This window comes from Cydia splendana, chromosome 1 (assembly GCF_910591565.1).
Source record: "Cydia splendana chromosome 1, ilCydSple1.2, whole genome shotgun sequence".
Classification (NCBI taxonomy): Eukaryota; Metazoa; Arthropoda; class Insecta; order Lepidoptera; family Tortricidae; genus Cydia; species Cydia splendana.
The window spans coordinates 26292845-26313253 of NC_085960.1; the positions used below are offsets into that span (position 1 = coordinate 26292845).

General features: G+C 36.1%; 1 protein-coding gene across 2 annotated transcripts in view; it reads right to left on the reverse strand.

Moving 5' to 3' along the window:
• Positions 1 to 20409, reverse strand: part of LOC134797350 (anaphase-promoting complex subunit 11-like) — a 75649-nt gene that overhangs the window by 43672 nt on the left and 11568 nt on the right. The window contains exon 2 of one of the 2 annotated variants that reach the window (XM_063769572.1): positions 17212 to 17389. In XM_063769572.1, coding sequence (XP_063625642.1) covers positions 17212 to 17389 — 178 coding nt within the window. Of the gene's footprint in view, positions 1 to 17211; positions 17390 to 20409 lie in introns of those variants that run through there. The other variant, XM_063769578.1, reaches the window with a different exon arrangement.

The following is a 20409-nucleotide window of genomic DNA, read 5'->3' on the forward strand; positions in this document are numbered from 1 at the left end:
ACGGCTTACTCCTGGAAAGCACCAAGAAAAGCGTATGTAAGTGTGCGAAGTTTCCATTCTGCATTGGGTGTGTGAGATATAAGCTCTAACTCTCTGGTACATGAGTGCCCATCAGTGGGACGTGTAAATGTAGGCTGGAGATGGCTGATATCATGATATTGTTTTATAATCCTTCAACGTGAAATGTGAACAGGATAAAAGCAGCCCATGAACGTTACATTCGAAGTGCCTAGTGCCTACTCGTAAAATAAGAACAACAGCCTGAAATATGTAAATTCGTGAAGCGCTTGTACAATTAGGGCTAACCAACTAGACCTCGAGACCGTTAACTTGATAAACGGAGTTATGTAAAACATTGGGCATTTCGGCAATATTGCGACCCTCTGTATAATCAGTTTCTCCAGGGACGTTAAATTTCTCTAGCATGAATACAAATCGCATATTAAATCAAATTATATTCATCTACTGGTCAAGCCCCATTGGTGGTCGAGCTATATATATTCCAATTAACGCTTTAAGTGGATCATATATACCTACTGGATGTTAAACTAAATCATTCTAGATTGGTAAAAAACTGCGTAAATAGTTATGCAGCACAAACACAGCCATATGTATGGACGGCGCAATTAAAGCTTCACATAACAAAGATTACAATCATTGGATTAATCAGCGAAATCTGAGATCTGATGCATGAAATTGTAGCGAATGAATTAGCCGCAATATTAGAGAATGCTGGCACAAAAAAGACAATACCTATGACAGATGTGGGTGAAATTGCAATTATCGAATATGTGTGAAAGTATTACTTTGCGGGCGCGCGCCTGCGCGTCCGGCGGGCACGAGGCGCGACCGACGCGCTTCATTGCGTGTGCGCTTCAGACTAGCGACAAAAACCACCTAATCATCGTCAACGTCAACTCAACACACGCGGATAAGGGACACGCGAGACAAGATGGAAGGAAATGCAGATGGGAAGAAAATGTCGTTCATGCATATTTTCTCTTAATCGTGCTTCGAAAGCCTTTTAGTTTTCATAGGCATGGCATATATATAACCAATTATGTTCACTGCAACCAGTTCTGAGTAAACAATTTCTAGTTTCGCAATATCCAATTTTCCTTTCTCTCCTCAAATCCTACACGTGGTTTTGATAATGCCGATATTTTTTCCTCTATCAGCATGGGCACATCATCAATAATCTATTGACTGACGTTAAGAGAAAGAAAGTGAATGCAATAAATTCTACTAATAAACCACCCGAGCCGTGTAATAATACACCATATGTGGGTGATTTGCGTGGATTCCAGTAATCGATACGAACGGAATTGTACACGCTTGAACGAAATGTGGTTACAGTTTCATTTCATGTGAATGCAAGTGGTTTTTTGGAATATAAGTAGACAAGTATTTTTTTCCTTTTATTCTTAATTTGACTGGACAATGTTAACAACGGAGCGTTATTATTTATTCAAATACCTAAATATTAATTAAAGATTATTTTTAAAATGATACATATTTGACTTGATGACGTCGGCATCACTCGGGCACAAATAAGGAACACTATCATAACACGTTCTGGTTTTAAATAGTGTTCGCATTAGAATTGCGATATAAGTGCATAACGTGCTAATAGAACCGTTAAACAGCACAGCAGGACAGGTGCGAACTGCAGTTGTGAAGAGACTCGGAGTGACGCAACGTTATGGAACCGGTAACGAGCCCCAGCTAGAGATGGGTAACTACCCGCTCTCGGGTATTTACCCAGTAAATACCCGATATTTACCTACCCGCGGGTAAATACGCGGGTATTTTAGTTTTTCTTCTAAATTTGATGTGTTTATAATGGCATGTGAGTATAAATAAGATTAATTTAAGTAATTTTTTATAATGTTACATAAAATGTATGTCCAAACTAATTACGAAAAGATTGCTATGAGGTGAAGTTCGATTATAACATATCAGTCCAATTATGAAAATCGTGTAAAATCATTCCCTGGCTTCCGGAAATGTTTTAAAACGCTTTTAATATACATTAGAAAGATGAAAATAAAGACTAATTATGAATGATAATAAAAAAAATTGTGCAGTATCACAACTTGGGAAGCTCATAAGTCAAATACAGTTAGTTTTAGGACAAAAATGTATATAACCTTTTTTGTAGGAAATTCTGTTTACTTTAGTTTGTACATACAACACTTTTCGATATTAATGACAGATTCCAAGAAATATGAAAAAGTTCACTTTTACCCCCCTCCCCCCAACCACACCCCCCGCCGACCGAAGTTCGAATATTTATTATCAACGTATAAGTACGATAATTTACTCAAATCTAAAAAACACTCTTATGACGGCCTTTTTTTTAATATTTATCAAAATTATACTAAAAATTCCTTAGTTACAACTGCAGGTTTCTCTAAACCATTTCATTTTAAATGACACACAATAATTACAACCATTAATTCGGTTTATATCTCCCATTTAACACAAATCGAAATGTGCAACAAGAAATGAATCTACCCGTCCATTTGGGTAGACACGGGTAAATACCGGGTAGATGGGTATTTACCGGGTACTTACCTGACTGGGTAAATTGGGTAAATACCCGCGACCCATCTCTAGCCCCAGCGCTAATGACTGTAACATCGACTTGTCGATTGTTATGTGTTGTACTACAAACTACAAGTACCTATAGACCGCGAGCCAGGAACAGATTTCCATGACCCATCGCCTCCCGGGCGAAAACTCGTATAGTGGTTAGCGGAATGACGAACCCTCGTGGACGTCAGCTGCTGCTCCGTTGGTGGGTTGAGGAATGGCAGCCACCAAAACGCGTAAAACAATTTTTTTGTCATCGCCCCCGCTTGATACTTTGTAAGATGATAATTTAGATGGTATTGTAAATAAAAAATATCGTCAGCCGGTTGTATCGCGGTGGAAAATACGTCAGCTTGTCGCATGAACATGAATTTGGAATGTACATTAAAGTAAAACAAATCGATATTTGGTATTAGATACAATGAAAATAGAGTGAGTATAACTTTAACTTGCATAGTCTAATTCATCTCATGTCATACATAACATGACCCTAACTCTTATTGCTTTAGGTACCCATAGGTAATACTTGTTACCATAAAGGCCCAATCCGAGCGGAATAACAAAACACTTAGTAATCAACTTACAAGAGGAATTACATATGTAACGATTCGTACGAGTATAATATAATTAAATAAAGAACATTGACATTTGTCATCCAATTTAGCACAATTGTCATTGCATTTGTACTGATTCAGAAACATGGCTATTTATAACAGTTCATCAATAGCAGTAAAACAAAACTAATTGAGAAGTGGGACGGCACCAAAAAAGAAATCCAATTAGGTATAGACGCTAGTGATTGCTTAGATTTGTTATTCGAATTGGCTTACCGAGCGAATCGGTGTGACTAAGCGAAACTAGTAATGGTCTTTTTAATCCCGCAGTCGTTATGGACTTCAAGTTACGATCGCAGTGGTTTGCCTGACCGTTAGCCTCGGGAAGCAACGGGAACGCTGCCAGCACAAGTAATTGATGACTTGTTAGTCGTCAGTAATCCAATCGTGACGCATTATGTCACTGCTGTCACGAGGTCGACGGCCTTTCTTTTAGCGGGACAGCTGATCAAAGATGTGGTACTCTAATTATGGGAGTAACAAATTGACTAATCATTAGTGGCTGGGATACGCGAGCGGTTATATAAACAACATAAAATCTAGCTAATTTAATAAGAAAACCATCTGTTTTGAACTGATGACAAAAACATCAATCAATAAACGAGGCGTGTCGTATTCTTTAAAAGCTTCGTCTAACATTAGTTTGTTTTAGTTAATGCCCCGTTTACACGGTTATTTATAGCTGGAGCATTAAATCGAGCTCGAAATCAGAATGTCATCGCAATTCTATGAACTGTTGACGATTTTATAGGATAACTAAAGTTGACCTAAAAAAACTGTATCAAAGTTAAAAAAGTATTTACTTTAAGAAACAGAGCTTTTAAGGATTTATCAGTAACGCAATTGAAAGGTGACGAGAATTTAATTTGAAGTAAATGAGGATAAACGTTTATCTCTAAATCTGTCCAGTAGTTCGTCAAGCCTTTAACACGCCCGGACAGATTACGGCTAAATTAGTAACGTGTGGTAAGGAATGACGCATCCTCCCGCTAAGGGTTACCAGACGACAGGATTTTTCCTGACATGTTTCGAGGTTAGTCATCTGTCAAAACTGCGGGTAGAATAAGATATTCTTCTTATTTTAGAGTTTATGCCGAATGCATCATTTCCTACTGCTTCAGAAGATCCCTACAATCCGCTGAACCGGACACGTATAATATCAGGATTTTTAACGACTTCTAAAAAGGTGGAGGGTTTATGCTTTGATAAAACAAAAAAATTATCTCATGATATAAGTTGAATGAAGCAGAGCTTAGGGAAAAAGTACCTAATAACTCAAATACTAAAGTTTGTTATGAATTTAGTTTTCAAAGGAAATCAGACATTTGAGACATTGAATCTGGTAGCCCTACTCCCGCTAGTCCTGTTTACTTTGGAGATTTGGTGCGATGTGACGCAAGCCGCCCCCGGGTGTCGCTCGTGCTAAAAATACTGGCACGTGCTCCTTCCAGCCCAGTTGCATGCCACGGTCTTGTAATGGGTAGTGTGGAGTCCTTACTACTTGTTTACTACAGAAGGTGGATGACTCGACTTCAGGTTTTTAATTGGACTGTATTTCAAACAGTGTTCTGTTGAATCTTTGGTTTTTATCAATCAGTTTTAGCTCAACAAGCCTTTCCTGTTCTTTCCAATTTGATGAATGATCAACCGTCGCCACTACATGTTAAACATTCCCATTCTGCCAGTTCTGCCCACATATCAAAACTTTTAAAAATCCACTGGTTTAAATATTTTCTTTAGTCTTTGTTCCGGAAACATAAACAAACAATTTATACTGTCTGTGGGTTAAGCAGTTTCGGGAAGCAAACAAACAGCTCGTTACCTCGTTTTAGGGGATTATATTGGCCCTGGCGGATTGCCCGACGCGGATGTGGTCGAATGACATCATGCCGGACAATGCGGGTAGAGGGTTAATAGGCAGTTCGAATGCCTATTTGAGTATTCGTAGAACTCATATTAAACATACCTATACATACCTATAATCCGAAGGATGTTGACTAGCCAATGTACATTTACGGATACCTTATTATCTCTTTAGTTTTCGCGATGTAAACTATGTATTTCAATACCTATAGGTCCAGTAAGCAATAAATCAGAGTAGGGGATTAATTTGGGCCTCGCGTCTTGCCTGCCGGAGATGCGGATGTGATCTTATTTGACAGACAATGCGGGAGGGTTAACAGCCAGCGCCGAATGTTCAACATCAATCGCTGGCACACGCCGCGGACTAGATACTAAATGTCGACCATATAAATATTCTAATTAAATGCTACGGTATTTTTAAACAGAATCGAAGATGGTATGTAAGAGATTTGATAACAGGTTTAATTTAGCAGTCACCAAAATAAGCTCGAATGGGTTATGTAATTATATATTTATTAATTTTAATTTGCATATTGTGTAGTCGTAATCTGAATACTGTGACATCTATAATCAAGCAGCGTTTTGTATATAAAGCTAGAATTATATCATGAAAAAAGCAGCAATGGAGATAATATGTTTCACAAATGCAGATAATTCATGAGTAAATACAATACCTATTGCATTCCATCTACGCTAAGTAGATAGTTGATTTGACGCAAATAAGAGTTGTTTACATGGTCATGATATAACTGTATCGGCTTGCTCAAGCTCAGCTACGGTACATATTGGGCAACGGAAAACAATTGCGTGGGAAGACGGCTCGTCTACAAAAGAGCATAGAAAGTTGACTTTATTCGACGCGCAGATAAATTCGGCTTTCATTACATTCCTTATAAAACACGCTACAAGAAAAGTAACCGTTTAAGATTGAAAGTCAAACAAGGCAGGTGGAGAAAACAAGTGACTGACTGTTAGCGGACTTTTTACAAGGGATCCATTTGGCTAAGTGGTTTCTAAATGTGTATACTTAGGGAAGAAGCAACATAAGGTGCACCGCGCTCGGCAAAGAACTTAAAAGGAAGGTAAAAGGCATTGCTTTGAGAAACGATAACACTTTAATAAACAGACGATGATACTGAAAGCAAAAGTTTATGTAAATGATTTTAGGGAGGTTAGCGATTTCAAGTTCGAAATTATTTGAATTTATATTTTGAGGTTTTTGAGATGTGGTGTTGGCGTCGAATGGCAAAGGTCAGTTGGACGGAGAAGAAAACAAACGAAGAGGTTTTACGCATGGTAGGAGAGAAGAGGAGTTTGTTGAGAACCATAGAAAACAGAAGAGGAATGATGCTTGGACACCTGCTACGACATGACGAATTAATCAAAAATATTATTGAAGGGAGAGTTGAGGCAAGACGGAGGGGTGACCAAGGAGAACGTACATAGATCAAGTAAAGGAAAATCAACGTCGTGACTTATCAGGCTGTCAAGGCGAAGGCAGAGGACCGACATGCATGGAAATCGCTCCACCGACAAGAGTCTAACACTTAATTAAATAAATGATGATGATGATGATGATATATTTTTGGCTCTTTAGTGCAATTGCAAGCAAGAGTATGTATTTCGATCAAAATAGTTGATAATGTTTTAGAACGGTATCGGTATTAAACATTGAACATCCCCATAAGTTTTAGTCCCGTAAACAATTTACGAACTAAAACTTATGTGGAACCTCAAAAATTTGAATAAATAGCCACAGTTGTCAAAAAACTTTACACGACGCTACGTATCTAAATATACCTATTGATTGGACAGGATGCTGAAGTAAAGAGTGCAAACTTATTACAACTCAGTCAGATAATTCAAACATAATACCTGCTGTCATATTATTGATCTTATATTGTTTCCTTAATAGCCAATGGAGCCGTAAATGGAGTCATAACAAGAGCTGCAGTTACGCCCACCCGACCCGACGTAAGAGATCTAAAGATAATGTATGCAAACAATAACGAGTGTCAATTTGATTTTATGGACAAGCCGGACGTAGACAACACCTGTATGTAGATTTACATACTTAGATATCGGTAATAATTCGAAGGAGATTGAGTTTATTACATATTTTTAGAGTATCGTATCACCTGCTAATAGTATAAGTGTTTGAAGGCCCTAAAGGGTAGCTAACGCGAATAATATAAAAACATTCCAGTCCAAACAGATCAGTCTTACCTCCGAAACTAATAAATAAGAATATGAAATCATAATTTATTAGAAAAAAGTTGTTTTCTTCATAACGCGCCTAATTTAAGTAATATACAAGCCTAGGCAGTAAGCACCTCACTTTTGCGCGAAAACTGGATGGATATAACGCCTAGAGCAGTGATTCCTAACCTGGGGGTAATTACCCCCGTGGGGGTAAAACTGGTATTTTACGGGGGTAATAAGCTAACCTATTATAACAATACAACAAACGTACACGTTTTATTTTTTATTACCATTGTGAGGAGGGGTAAAATCAGGTTCCCTATAGTTAGTCATAGGGGTGACCGGACTGAAAAGGTTAGGAACCACTGGCCTAGAGTAACAGAGATAATAAGATAAGATAAGACTCCCTAGTTTGGAGTCAAAATTTATATTTTTTCTATTTACTGTATCTTTTATGTATTCTAATACCATCTCTTTCTATCTGATACGAAACTACCACTGAACAGGTAATCGTGTATAACCGTTGTATGTCATAATGATCGCGGCCCAAACCGGCACAAAAACTTACTCACCTATATTTGCTGTATATAAATGTTTACTAGACAGTCTTGCATTGTGTTTGATGGACGTTAATAGTTAATACGAGTACGTTGTTAATTACATTTACGTGCAATAACTGGTCAAACTGCAATAATTGGACAGTCAATTTAAACTTCGATGTAATTAAGCCTACCCCAACTCCCGACACCCCTGATTAGATAAGTCTTTAAGTTTAATAGAACACAAGCACAGATCACTCGACTATACTATTAACTAAGTCCAACGCCTAGATTTTCCTCTCTGGAATAGAGATTTATTTACACTTAGGTAATCACTACGGCTTATAATATAATAAAAACGTATCATACGAAAGGTGGATTTAATGCCAAAAAAATATTATTAAATAATAAAATAACGCAGTCATTTAGACTTATAGGCTTATAGCCCTTATAGGTAGACAGACGGTAGACGTTTTTGTAAAGGCCTGGACATTGGGATAAGGTAACCGCATGCGACAGGGAAAGAAGTATCATATGAAGTTCACAATGCATAAATTGCATAACGGAAAAACGTGTGTACAAATACAACTCTATTGAGTTTGCATACTTATAACGTTAGAACTTAGTAGGACGCAAATTAATTACCGGCACAAGGCTGCGTGCAAATACTTGATAATTGCCTTAAACTTGTGTTAATGAACAGTGAACACGGTTGATAGTATCTGTTGCGTGGGGTAAACTAGGGAAACAAAGCAGTGAGGTTTCGGATTACTATAAAACAGTAGTTTACGCCTTTTATAGGAGACGGATTTCCGGACTAAGAAATTTTACAAAAAAAAAACAATCAAATGTACGATGTCTTAGAAGGCGCGGATAAATGGACAAACAATAGAATGGCACGTATTTAACCGGTCAACTAATTAATCGAATTTGTGTAGTTTAAAATAATAGAAATGGGTACTACTAACATTAATAGTTTGGCAACAAAAACGGAGCCTTAAAATATATCAATATGAGTTGTATTTTAATGCCGTTACAGCTTTTGTTTATTTTTAGGCAGGTACCAAATATTTATTTGGCAACTGAATTATTATATTGGAGACTATTTATGAAGCATATTTTAAAAAGAAAACGGCTATCTATTCATTCAAAAATGAAGTTTTTTTTAAATATTTTGTTTGGTCACTACACGGTCAACCTAACACGCTCCTCCTCGCTTCGCTCGTCGTCGCACCTATCTTTTGACTCTGGCAGAACACAGTGGTAACTATTGAAATTAGTAATTAAAAATTGAAAGACCCAATGATATAATGGTCATTAGGTGTTTCATGATTAGAATTTTCGACTATAAGTATGCTGACCATCGCGCATTGGTAAATTAATTTGAAGTTTTTGTGGATTAGGAAATTTATCAATTTGAAGTATGTCCTAGGTATGCATAACGCATATGTTTAAATTATTAAAAAATGGGGTTTTTAGAGCTTATGTACGTAGGTATCTTAACATTAGGTAATTTTAGGTATTCTGTATATGTATTAAGTATACCCGTTGTTACCCGTTTTCGTAAACAAGCGAAGTTATTGAATTGCTTTCGTATTAAAATACTTCCTGAGACGATATGCTCAATATGATTACTTAGGTAGGAACAACTAGATGAAAACCAAATTTTATGATCGCTTTACAATATTAGATGCCAACTTATAGTTAGGGAGGCGAATAGGGGAATTTTCGGCAATACTCGAGCGTGGCAGTTTAAGATATGAGAGATACCTTAGACCTAATAGAATAACCTTGTAAAGTATTTAGCTCTATATGTAGTGACGCGCGCCTAGGATAGACGATCAGATTAGTAAAAAAAAATGGATAGTCTGAAATACTCGAGCGCCTCAGATTAAGATATTGGGGGTTGATTTTAGTGTTTAAAGACTAAATTTAACTAATCTGACGATAAGTCATTGACGCCGCCGAGTTATAGGGTCGCGAACTTGTAAAAAAAAAACGTTAATTCGGCATTCTCAAGCGCGATTTTTTTTTTTTTGAAGAATATAATCTAAAACTTACTAAAAATACAAAATCTGCCGGTTTCCGCATGACCGGAAGTGTGGAGGAGCCATTTCGTCTTCCTAAGAACGCGTTGCGGCATATAAGTCGCGAACGATACATTTTACAAAAAAAAAGTTTAAATAAACAAAAAAGGTAATTTTATTTTACACAAAAAAGGTCTCTTTACATTTTTGTCCAAAGTTAAAACTTTTTGACTTGAAGCATCATAAAAACTCAAACTCCCGGTTTTTTGAGTATATCTCGAAAACTGAGGGTGTTAAAAAAAATTGATATGAAATAACGATGATTAAATTATGTGACTTTTATTATATCTCAAAATTTTTTTTTTTCTAAAGCTTCTCGACAATTTTCGTGGACTCGGAAAAAGTTACGCGTATCTGTATACAAAAGTATTATTAACATGTACAGTTTCATGTATGTATATTATTCAATAGCCTGTTGATCCTCAAATTGTTTTTTGGACGTACCGTAAGTTCCCCGTTTTATCAAGGAGAAAGAAAGGAAAAAAAAGAAACCAAAAAACCTTTTTCGGTCAGATTAAGAGAACCCACCAACATTTTTGTCAGATTAAAAAAATATGCTTTCAGGATACCGAGATAAACCTCCCCTATGAAAATCTGACGCGCTCGAGTATTTCAAAAAAACTTTTTTTTTTGCATTTTAAAAAATTCATCGTAACTTATCGCCACGCCGAAATCGTCAGTTTTTTTAAAGGAAGCTTCCTTGGGGCCTACTTAACACCCCTTCCGAAAATCTGACGCGCTCGAGTAAATTTTTTTTTTTGCATTTTTGACTACTTTATATGCCTACCCCCACCACGCAAACCGGCAGATTAGTATACCGTTGTTATCAGAGGCACTCGGGGCATACGTAGTATGAATATCTGACGCGCTCGAGAATGCCCAAGTAACTGTTTTTTTTAACATTTTTGAAAAACCGTACACGCCAAACCCACCGCTAAAATGGTTTTTGCCATACGAGCTTTTCTTTTCGAAATTATTTTATCTTTCGATTTTGATAGGACTCGACGGCGCCGTTGAATTACGCCATTTAGCTACCTCGCCTCCCTAACTATTATTATTTTACACGCCAACCTATCACTTCAAGTTCCCTATAAATATTTTGGGTAGCTTGATTTTGCTGCCAGTTTTTTAATAATATGATGCTTATATTTGAGGCTAATATAAATTTATTGGCGCTAAAATATTAATGCACAGCCAAATTATATTATTATATGCCCAATGAAAGTTCCTGTTTAATATTTTTGTTGCCCGGTTAATTATAAGCCCAATAGAATTAGGCATTTTCAATGTCGAGAGTATAGTGAGAAATGCAATTATTGAAATACCTTTTTGGTATGGAGCCCTAAAAATATCTACTGCGTGTAGAAGTAGAACTTTATATAAATTCCTTTATTTGCATTAGAGGAGTCGATTGATTGCGTGAGGTGTTTTGAGGATTTTTCCCCTCTCCCACACGTGATATTTGGTGATATTCGGCTTGAAATTTTATCCAGGCGATTCTGATTGCGGAGTTCGTGTGCTGATCGCCTAATTGCAAATTGCAATCGCAACTATGCACTATGTCTATAGTTTATCTTGTATGTATATAACTATGTACAGTCAACTGTAAAAATATGGGTGTAGCCAACTTATTCAAAAATATGTCCCATAGTTCTTAAAACGCTGACATAAGAGCTATGGGACATATTTTTGAGATGATTTGTGCACCCATATTTTTACAGTTGACTGTACCTATAGGTATAATGGCATCTAAAGGTATGATGACACAAATGCATTACACTCAACGTTCACACACCATACAGAGCACATCATACATGAGGCATCGTCGTATACTGCTATTACGTGTTTTTGCGTCATCGTCACAGCCTGCTGAGCGGTATTGCGATAATGACGGCGATTATCTGTTACTTCTGCGGACAAAGGTACCTACGGAACATTAGACATTTATCTACTTATACATTGCTTGCCTTAATACATTGGAATAAGATGCCTGTAAATAAACAGACATCGGATTTTAGGGGGGAAATTAATTAGGTAGATTTTTATTATATGGATTTATAGGAAAATGGACTTAAAATTAATACATAATAAGGTTCAAATTTGCTTGCAATATCAATTACTTTAACCCTGCCTTGCCTATCATGAGCGCAATACTCGCGTCCGAATACCATCGATGCTTTTCCCGTGTACTAGTGACCTGACAGCTCCTAGTTTTGTTTGAAAGTGTTCTCTGTAAGTATATATTATTATGGAGACAGTGATAAAGAACATTGCATAAAACTTCAAATTATCACCAGGTTAAATAAATAATATGCAAATAAATCATTGACATGGATTGCACACTCTTCGAGTTGTGGTAAGACATGGCTCTTGGCAGTAAAATACGCTAATACGTTGTTAGTTCTAGCGGATAATAATAACTTGTAAATAGTTCTGTGTACACAAGTACACAACTAAACTAATACGATATCTGTGAGAACTGCATGTTTTACATAATATGTAGATAAATACCTATACATTTGTATTTATTACTAATATTTGTATTGTACGTCTCTTGACACGTGATTCAGGCAGAATCTGTATTTGAGACACAATCCCTTTATACCAGCCAATCTAGGATCGACATTTACGTCTAGATTTTGTGTCAGGTAAAAAGAGGAACCGTGTGTATTTTTGAATAAGCGGTTTTATAGCCAAAGTCCTTAGCTATTGCCGCTATTGGCTAAACAAAGCAGGCATGCCACTTCGACAATCGAACAAGTTACGAATCAGCCTGGCAGTTGTTCGGAACTGTCAACTTTTGCGATTAACTGAATACACTTCGCTGTCTTGAACTCACTAAGAGGAGTCCATTTTGAATTTTTAGGAATTTACAAATACTCACTTATACTAATATATTTATTTGTTAACTGTTACGAGTAACTCTTTAAAAGATTAGTTATTCTACTCGTAGTTCGTTGATAACAGAACAGAAACTAAACAAATAAGGGAATATAGAGACGCTTGAATGCAAATATCTGGACTATTAGTGAAAAAAAAAACCAATCACTTTGTCTAAATGTCAACTAATCCACTAATTAATACTAAATTAAATCTTATCTTTTGATTATATCCAATGAAAGAAATTGGTTAACCAATAAACAGTTCAAACGAATTCTTTGATGGCAATAAAGAACAAACATATCGGTGCTACGGTACGCACATGTTCAAAGTTGCCAAACACGTAAAAGGGAACGCGTAAACCGAAACGAACATTACTCCGTGAACCAGCGGCCGGCGATAAACTTGAAAATGCGTACAACATCATGTCTGTTTTTTCAAACGTGCCTGCAATCTGTAATTGCTTGCATTGCTACAACACCCGGTGATACTTGTTTTGGGAGTAACGGATTTTCGTAGATAACTATGTAGTTATTTAGAGGTTTATTATATACATAAATAATGCGGGTTTTTATTCTGGTTTAAGGATTACATACTGCAATACTTAACTAATATTATACATAATTGCGAAACTAACTGTCTGTCTGCCTATTACCTTTTCATGCTTAAATCACTGAAAGAATTTAAAAGGGTATGGAGATTGGAGTCCCAAGGAAGGACATAGCTTATTTATTACCATGAAAACCGCCCCTCTAAGTTAGACGAAGAGAAGCAGGCAGAACCAAATTTTTGTGTTACATTATGCTTAAAAAACACATAAAAATGATACAATTCAAGCGAACTTTGTTTACCTTTGTGTAGGCACAGTCAGCGTCATATAGTAAAGGTTAGCTGGAAGAGATCCCTTTTAGGGATAAGTTCGCCTTTGTACATAACATTTTTATTTTTGCTTTGTTTTTGTCCGTTTTATGTAAACCTGTTTATGTGCAATAAAGTACATACATACATACATAGTATAGGTAGCATCCAAAGTATTCAAATAGTTCGGCTTCGGTACACCACATAATTTGTATAGCGTACCGAACTATTTGAATACTTTGGATGCTACCTACTATACGACGCTGACTGTACGAGTGCATGTTTTAGTCAGTGTTTATTTTATGTCATGTTACCATATTTGTACGAGCTGTAGGTAACAGGGGAGTTATTCTATTTTCGGTGTCACGATACGCAAGTTTTTCATCAAGTATTTACTAAAACGGTAAACGGCTAATGCTATGATTGACCACGTTGCCATGTACGAGTACGATTTATGTTTCTGTGCAGATTTTAATGCAGAATGTTTGGAACATATTATATGATTATGTTGTAATTGTTGTATGAATACTACTTCTTTTTTACCTAATTGAAAATTTTTGTGCGATAGGGACCTAACCTACAAGCCTTTTCTTTAATAAAACCATTACTTCTCTCAACACTTAGGTACATGCCCAAGTAACAATTTGTGGTACTATAGTAGTCGATAGAACGTTTCCTAAATATCACCTAAGGTCCTATAAAAGACCAAAGAAGGATGTATAAAGCCGAAATGGCGCATCTTATGTGCCATTCAGTGATATAGTAGACCTGTAGCAGTGTCAGTCGTGACGTTTTAGGTCTATAAAAGTGATGTAATGCATGACTCTAGTGCTAATTTGTTGTCAGTAACGCCATTATAGTGTTAATTTATACTATAGTAGCATTTGAGATTCCATTATAGTGCTTGTTTTATACTATAGTAGTATTTGAAATTCTATTATAGTGATTTTTTATACTATAGTAGAATTTATTTGCTATCAAGTTTTCCATCAACTGTTGTGAGTGGTTAAAACCGCGTGTGTTTACTTCACAAAAACGGTACTAAGTAAAATGGTGATAAATAAAGACTTTATATTAATATGCGTCACTTAGATGTCGAATAATTCGGTCCTTAGTGCAAAAAGTATATGGGACGGAAGTTTTACCGTTAGAATAGTATTAGGTTAATGAGGAATTTTAAATGCCCCCTCTATTTATTTATGTTTAATAAAATAATTTAATAAAATATTATGATATTCACCATAGTTACTACTATACAGCCAAGAAGTAAATCCGACGCTTTTATAGGCTAACTATAGAACTTACGACGAAATATTCACCGCCATCATGATTAAAATTAGGGTTCCAAAAGAATTTTGCTGTGACCCAGTTGCACATACAAACTCTTTAATGCCTGTATTAAATCATTGATGATAAATCTGAACTACAATCACTAATATCACTGGGGTCTTTTTTGTCAATTCATTAATATAAAAATATTTTGTACGGAACCACATTATGTGGCTTAGGCCTGAACTTATATAAGCAAGATATAAGTAGCCATTACAGATCAAATTTATCATTTACAAGTAGTCGTTTTCTACCTTTATGTATCTAACTCGGTTTATAAAAGACATAAAAACTCAGCTATAACGATGTTGTCTTTTAAAAGAAAAAAGAAAACCACTTCACAACAGTTTTGTAATATAAAAGAGTCATTGTGACGTTTACAGCTATGAGATATAATAGGGATTTAAAAACTACTAAAGCGCTTATTAACTCTATAAATATATGTCCCAAAAACGCTACTATAGAGCAAAACAGTTCTATAATAGTGTTCATATGACTACTAAAGTATTATGTACTGTAGCAGTGATCTCTAAAGCCACTATATCCTGAAATCGTTGTATAGTTGGGTTTTTGTCACTGTAAAAACACAAAACTATAGCGGCTTGCAGGGAACCTTAATAGCGCAAACTACTAAAGTATTATATACTATAGCAGTGATCTCTAAAGCCCCTATATCCTAAAATCGTTGTATAGTTGGGTTTTTGTCACTGTTAAAACACAAAACTATAGCGGCTTGCAGGGAACCTTAATAGCGCAAACTACTAAAGTATTATGTACTATAGCAGTGATCTCTAAAGCCACTATATCCTAAAATCGTTGTATAGTTGGGTTTTTGTCACTGTTAAAACACAAAACTATAGCGGCTTGCAGGGAACCCTAATAGCGCAAACTACTAAAGTATTATGTACTATAGCAGTGATCTCTAAAGCCACTATATCCTAAAATCGTTGTATAGTTGGGTTCATTTGTCACTGTTAAAACACAAAACTATAGTGGTTTGCAGGGAACCTTAATAGCGCAAATTAGTTGCATAAAAGTGATTCCAAATACTATTATACAGTAATATTGCTCTATAGTGGTTATATTTGAACCTGTTATAGTACACGCCTATAACGGCCCTATAAAATGATGAAGTAAACCTTTACATCAATTGCTTATAGAATATATTAGCTGTATAAGCCTATAGAGTAAAAAGGTGTTGCCAAACGCTTTTATACGACAGGTAGTCACCTCTGAAACCTTAATACGACGTCTATACAAGCTTTTAGCGATACAAACTAAAATTATAGGACTAAAATGTTACTTGGGTGTCATTGTACGGAAATAGATCTATGAATCAAATAATACATGTATAAATCTGTTTGCATATCTTTCCATGAATTATTCAATAAAAAAGATACGGATGTGAATAAAATCATAAAATACTTACGCAAAGTCACAAACATGATACCTACCCAAGAACCGGGAACTGTATATTAACTTCATAGTTGAGTCATATAAGAAGACGATTCATGTAAAGATCCTCCGTTTATACGTACCTTCCAGTGTAAAACAAAATGTTTATAAGCCGTAATAATATCCAGACGCGGCAATAGAGGAAACTTGTAAAATTATTATAGGTACCTTGCTCATAAAACGCACCTTTAAAAATTATCGCTTCTGCACAGGTCGTCAAAGTCAAAAAATCCAGATATGTAGTTCCCTTTTTATTTGTGTTGACATAAACTTACTAAGATCAGCCACTAAATCACAATTAATTAATTTTAATCATAATAAACTAATATACTTATTTTTTACATAAATTACAGACTTTCAGACAAGTAAGAAATCCAGTCTTATTAGTAGGAGTTATGTCAGTTATGTGCCACAGATTGTGTACGCATTAGTTTTTACACTGGAAGGCACTAAAAAGAGGGCACCAAAAAGGAGGCACTCAGCATTCCTAGACCCAAGGGTAGGCAAAAGTAGGAACTATGGAGGAAGATTCTCGACAGTAAAAACGCCTGGGAACCTTTGGTGGAAGGTAAATATACAGTATGTATCTTCTAATAAAGAACGATTCATTTTAAATTATAAAACTTGTGATAAAATTATAATAACACCATCTAGTGAGCTACCTAATCGTTCGATCCATTTTGGAGAACTCATGCTTTCAGTTACACACAAACAGCTTCTCACCTTAAATACATTGAACAGCTAAGTTCTCTCGCGCGTAAATGACGAAAACAAGAAACATGTGCTTACCATTTCTTTTTTCAAATAGGTGAGTTGCGAGTCGAGATCAGTGGGGGGCTTCTCGTCGTCCACGACGGCGGCCGGCGGGGACTCCGGCTCGCCCTCCGTGAAGCCGCTCAGGCTCTTGGGCAGCGGCGGGAGACCCTGCAGCGACATCGTGCTGATGGCTTTGAACTGTTTGCGTAACCTGAAACAAATACATTATTAGAACAACCTGTTGTTTAATTTTCAGTTTAGTGGAAACATGAGATGTGATGTTGTTTGTATAGAAATTTAGGCTTTTTTATGCGATCGGTTCTTACTTAGTTCTGAAAAGTCATCGATAGGCTAGGTATTACGCCGGGAATCCGGGATACGGAACGTCAGATTAAAGGGCGCGCGCCTGAACCACACTGAGGGCCTACCGCGAACCACGTTCGACGTGTTGCGTCCCTGTCCCACTTACATACGAATTTACAAGTGCAACAAAGAGGCAACACGTCGAACGTGGTTCGCGGTAGGCCCTCTGCTACCGCCGTTTATTATTCAATAATTTTCTATTGCCATTGTTTTAGATTAAAAAGCAACTAAATATATTTATTATCTACAACCAACTAAATGGATCCTACTTACTGCTTTGCACGATCTGATATACCTATATCGGAATACGTGGAACACACATGAAACTCCATACCTAGGTAAGTATAACGAAATACGAGTTACTCGGAGTAACCTTACGTTTCCAAATTGTTATTAAGAGAAATATCAAACCACTAGAGGTTGAGTTGAGATAAAGCTTCTGTTACAACTCCACATATTATGTTTATCTATTCTGTATCTGTATACTTTACCGCCCTTTAAGGATGATGCCATCCCTGTAACATAATTCTCTTTTCTCGCGATTACGGTTAGGCCTTTCTCAAGGGGAGGGGAACATATCACCAGATAGTTACAGCCGGCTGCAAAATACATAAGTAGGTAGATTATGAATTAATTAATTCATAAAGAGGTCATGCAATTTTGCGGCTGGATGTAGATGAGCTTAAAACGTTTTTAAGTTATAATAAATAGGGTTGTCATAGGACGATTAGTCGATTAACTGGATTACTGACAAAATAAAAAAAGTTAACCTGCTCTTCAATTTACAACAACGACGACGCTTATACACGGATGTTAAAATTTGCCCTGGTTTTTGGCTATAAGGAGTTGTTACATTACAATCACATTAAGCTTTTCGCGTAGACATGTCAGAAGCAAAAATTAGGACATACCTATCGTCGCGTGGGTCTATTTTCGGTTGTGAAATGTGAAAATGGTAAGCTTCGAACTTCGAATGAATCCAGCCAGATAGGTGGGTACCTATATTGTATGCCATAATGGCAATAATAGTATGAAAATATTTGAAAAATTAAAAATGTAACAATAATGTAATAAACGGAATACACACTTATAATAGGTATAGTGTGCATATGAGTACCATTACTTAAAATAATTAATATCTGGGAGACCGAGCTTTGCTCGGAAAACATATAAAAACTCAAAAATGCGCGTTTTCCCAGAGATAAGACCTAGCTATATCGATTTATCGCCCCCGAAAACCCCCATTTCATCGAAATCGTTAGAGCCGTTTCCGAGATCCCCGAAATATATATACATACATATAAATAAATAAACAAGAATTGCTCGTTTAAAGGTATAAGATAAGATATCATGTATTTATTTATTTATAATACCTATAAACTTAAATGTATCTATTCTCTTTTCCAATTGCGATAGTTAGGTAGCCATTTACCACACGTGTATCCAGTAACTTTGTCAAATTTTGTAACCTGGCTCTTTTGCGTCAAATCCGGTAGTTCTGATTTTTTGGAGACTTATTCATGATGTTGGCCCAATGAATAATACAAGTTTGTGACTTCGAGCGCCGAACGCAACTTTGTCAAATATCGAAAAACCCGCGAAAATTTCGGTTTTCTTTTAGATTTGGGCGATTATAACTTATAACCCTAAAGGACTAGTTTTTGATACTGCCTTCTCAGGGCGTTTTTAAAGTGGACTAAATTTGCTACAATACGAGACTAGAATTGTCTCTGTACATCTAGTAGTTTCTGAAATAAAACCTTTCAAAATTTATAATTTTTTGAAATTGTATTCGTAGGGTAAGTAAGTGCAGTGAGTATGCACTTTTGTCTCAGGCGATGCAGCTTGGCACGATTGTTCCTAAGGTCAAACAAAGCTGATTTGGCCAGGTAGCTTGAGATCGTACCGTGCCTACCCCCCAAAAAGAGAGGCGCAAGGGTCGGATCACCAGTATCTAATCTAGTCTCGTATTGTAGCAAATTTAGTCCACTTTAAAAACGTCCTGAGAAGGCACTATCAAAAACAAGTCCTTTAGGGTTATAATCGCCCAAATTAGGGCTTCCAATACCGGGATCCCGGGATCCCGAAATACCGGGATCCCGTCTATTTATACGCATTTTTCAATACCGGTATTTTAAAAAACAAGGAAAATGGGCCGATTATAACGTTTAAAATCCATTAAAATGATTAATTTGGCTGTATCGAGAAGATTACTTGCCCATTTAATTAAAGAAGATCATTTAATTGAAACAAAATCTGTGCGTATGCGTTAGATAAATATTTGGTGATGAATTCTGATGTTCAGGATATGATATTAATATAATTCGTTCTTAAAATTATATTAAAAAGTAGAAAGAAATGAGCAAGGAATTGTAGTATGGCAAACGAATTTTTGGTGGCAAATTTGAATATAGTTGGCTGGTTTATTAGGTTGAAGGTTGAACTAAAAATGTGACTGGTGAAGTCAACAGATAAAATTATTGCCATCCTGGAGGGTGAAATTATAATTATTGCAGTTGGCGATTATTGTTTAATATCCTAAGCTAAGGACATACATATAAGTATCTGCTGAAACAAGAGTTCAAGTAGCGTCCATCATTATATATTATATACTATGAGTATGTATGAAATATGTAGTAGTATATTAATTATTTATATTCTAGTATTTTTATTTGTGTATTCTATATGTAGTTTATCAGAATTATTAGTTGTTCAGTTGTTTTCCATCGTTCTAATAAATTCCTCTGTTCTCCTTGCACCATTTTTACATGTCTCTGTTTGACCCGATGGTTGACTGGTAGAGAATGCCATTAGGCATTAAGTCCGCCATTTGTACATTATTTCTATGTTCTGTGCAATTAAGTTTAA